The 2,879-nt window shown below is 57.8% G+C and overlaps 1 protein-coding gene across 2 annotated transcripts in view; it reads left to right on the top strand.

The window, feature by feature from the left end:
- Window positions 1-2,591, top strand: part of LOC111925156 (uncharacterized) — a 31,878-nt gene extending 29,287 nt beyond the window's left edge. For both annotated transcript variants that reach the window (XM_086878275.1, XM_023921556.2), the window contains one exon: window positions 283-2,591. In XM_086878275.1, coding sequence (XP_086734401.1) covers window positions 283-2,160 — 1,878 coding nt within the window. In that variant the 3' untranslated portion in view covers window positions 2,161-2,591. The remainder of the gene's footprint in view (window positions 1-282) is intronic.
- The last annotated feature ends 288 nt before the right edge of the window (window positions 2,592-2,879 follow it).

The raw sequence follows: 2,879 nt of genomic DNA, 5'->3' as shown, positions 1-2,879 counted from the left end.
GTGAGGGATGGGGATGGAGGGAGAGGCTGCACTGGGACCTGGGGGAGGGCTGGGGGCAGAGAGCCAGGCCTGGCACCAGGCCTTGCTCTGGGGAGGAGCCGGTGCCACCATGGCCCAGGTGAAGGAATGCCCCAGAGACAGCGAGCACAGCTGGGAACCCAGCCCAACCTGGCTGCTATGGTCAGCACCTGCCTTAGGGCCAGAGCTGAGCTTGTCTCCATGTGGGGGGACAGCGTGTCTGCACAGCCGCCTCCATCCCACGCCTCTTCCTGCTTCCCACAGGTGCCTCAGAGGCCGCCGCAGGCAGCAGCAGAGGTCACATGGGTGACCATCGTGCCCCTCCACGGGGACAGACTGGTCCAGAGACAGGACACCTCATCCCGACCCACAGGACAGGGATCACAGGAGGAAATCCTGGAGGGCCGGTATTTGCTGCCCCACAGCGGCACAGTCACACAGTCACCAAGATTGTCTGTGTCAGACTTGCCGCCTCTCCATGGCCCTCCATTGCCAGTGACACCTCCATGCCGAGAGCCAAAGCCAAGAGCAGCCTCGGCAAGGGTCAAGCTGCCCCCTCTGCCAGCAGCCCCAGCAGCCTCTGGGGCTTATCCCAGAGGCAGAGCATGGTCCATGGGCCCTGTGGCCAGCAGCTACCGAGAGCTTGTGCCACCTTCTCGGTGGGGCACTGTGGCTGCTCACAGGGCCCAGGGAACACCTTCGCCAGACAGCTCAGCTGAAAGGCTCTGGCGAGGGTCAGCAGCAAGGCAGGGCCCAACAGGGACCCAGCCTGCCTGGAAACACTTGGGGCACAGCAAGACGGAGGAGCTTGCTGAGGTGCAGGAAGAGCACAGTGTCAAATCATCCCGAGACTTGTTTAGAGGCCTTGCCCTGTGCCTGTGTAAAGACACATCTGTTGTGTCCAGCTGCATACAGGAGCAGTCAAGTGTCCTCCAAGAGGTGGATCCACAGCCCCAGGTGCTGGCCAGCACACTTAGCTTGACTGAAGGCTCCATGGGAGAGATGGGAAACTCCTCGGACCTTCTGTCCCCTGGCCCAGTTGCAGAGCTCTTCTCTGGCTCAGACAACTTGCAGCTCAAGGACACTTTGGTAAAGGAGCCAGAAGAGATGTGGGAAGAGGAAGAGCTCCCAGACACAGAGACTTCAGGGGATAGGGACAGCGACCCATGGAGCATGACACTTCCCCCATTGAAAGTGAAAAAGGCAGAAGCAGCAGCTTCTGGGTGCCCTTGGCCAGTGAGAGAGCCCTGGGATGAGGGACCCAGTGATCTTTTCCCCACCTCAGAGCCTGAGGAAACCTCACGCTTCTCAGCTTCGCCTTCATCTGAAGGCTACGGTGAGGAGAGGGGAATTCATCGGTCAGCAGAGCACAGCACCCACAGCAAGCTGCTGTGCACGAAGACTGAGGATGTTTCGAAGCACCTTCTGCATATCGAGGCAGAGGAGCTGGAGAAGTTGGAGGAAGACATCCTCTCCTCCTTGGATCAAGAAAGCTCCTCGGTGCCTCACAGCCTTTGCGGCTGGAGCAAAGACTGCGCAGGAGAGACCGAAAACTACGGACAGCTCGTGCCCCCTGACCTGTTTGCAGAGCTGTGGTCTCTCTTTAACAACAGGGACGTGCCATCCTGGGGCACTCGTTCAGATGACTTACTGGGAAAGTGGGAAGAAGAAGAGGTCCCTGACAGAGATGCTGCAGGAGAGGGGGACAGTGAGCCAGAGAGTGCATTGTGTCCCCCCCTGCAAGACAAAGAAGCAGGGCCAGCAGCTTCTCCCCTGGGCAGTGATGCCTTTGATGAGGGGCATATCCAGCTTCTCCTGATGGCACCACCTGAAGAGGCAAAGATGTTGGCTTGCGTCTTGCCTGCCAATGCCATGGAGGAGGCCAGTGCAGCATGCATGGATGCTGTCTGTTCCCAGGACAGACTTGCCCAGGAAAATGCCTGTGGGGCTGGGGAGACAGCAGAGCCTTGCCCAGTGCCTGCCCAGCCCCTGGCATGCAGTGTTCCTTCCTCCCCCACTGACATGACCTCTGTCCCACAGCCTCCGGCCCCACAGCGATGGCGCTCCATCATCAGGACGGCCCGGCGGGCACTGAGACGGCTTTTCTCCTTCAGCTGCCTCAGGGGGCAGCGAGAGGAGTGAGCCCAGAGCCAGCACCAGGGAAATCCCAAGAGATGGCCGCTCACCCTCACACAGCTCCCAGGGGGAACCGCAGCTCCCAGAGGCAGCGGCACAGGGAGGCATCCTCCTTTCCTATGGCAAGTGGGAAATTTCCTCCCTGGATCCCCACAATATGGACTGGAGAAAAGGGCTTACCCCAGAAGAGTGATCTGCCACCTCTGCCTCCAAAAGAGTCACTAGGACTGTTCACCATCAGAAAGTGTGGGGTGACGAAGGACTGATGGCTCTGGAACCAAGTTAATGTCTGTCTTCTGCTTGATGCCGCTATTCCTTCCCTCTCCTACACCCAATGTTCTTTCCCACTCTCTCTTTTTCATTGTTCTCTTTTCTATTACTTTCTATCTCTCTACTTCACATTTATTGTTAAATAAAATCACGTTTGTTGACTTTTATAGATGGTCTCGTTGGCACTTTAATTTGCGCAGAGGCATCTCTCACTAATTGCGACTTAACAGGGACACACATCTGCACACAGCACTTGAGGTGTGGTCTCCCCAGAGCCCAGCACAGAGGGACAGTCACTGCCCTGGCCCTGTTGGTCACACTAGTGCTGACACAGAAGGCCAGGATGCAACTGGCCTTTTTGCCCAGCTGGGTACTTGGTGGCTCATGTTCTTTTCCAGCCACTCTGGAACACGGTTCATTCCCAGCCTGGCACACCACAGCGTCTTGTCATAACC

This window comes from Cyanistes caeruleus, chromosome 1, assembly GCF_971803275.1.
Source record: "Cyanistes caeruleus chromosome 1, bCyaCae1.hap1.1, whole genome shotgun sequence".
Classification (NCBI taxonomy): domain Eukaryota; kingdom Metazoa; phylum Chordata; class Aves; order Passeriformes; family Paridae; genus Cyanistes; species Cyanistes caeruleus.
This window is presented reverse-complemented; position numbering and strand designations above follow the sequence as displayed.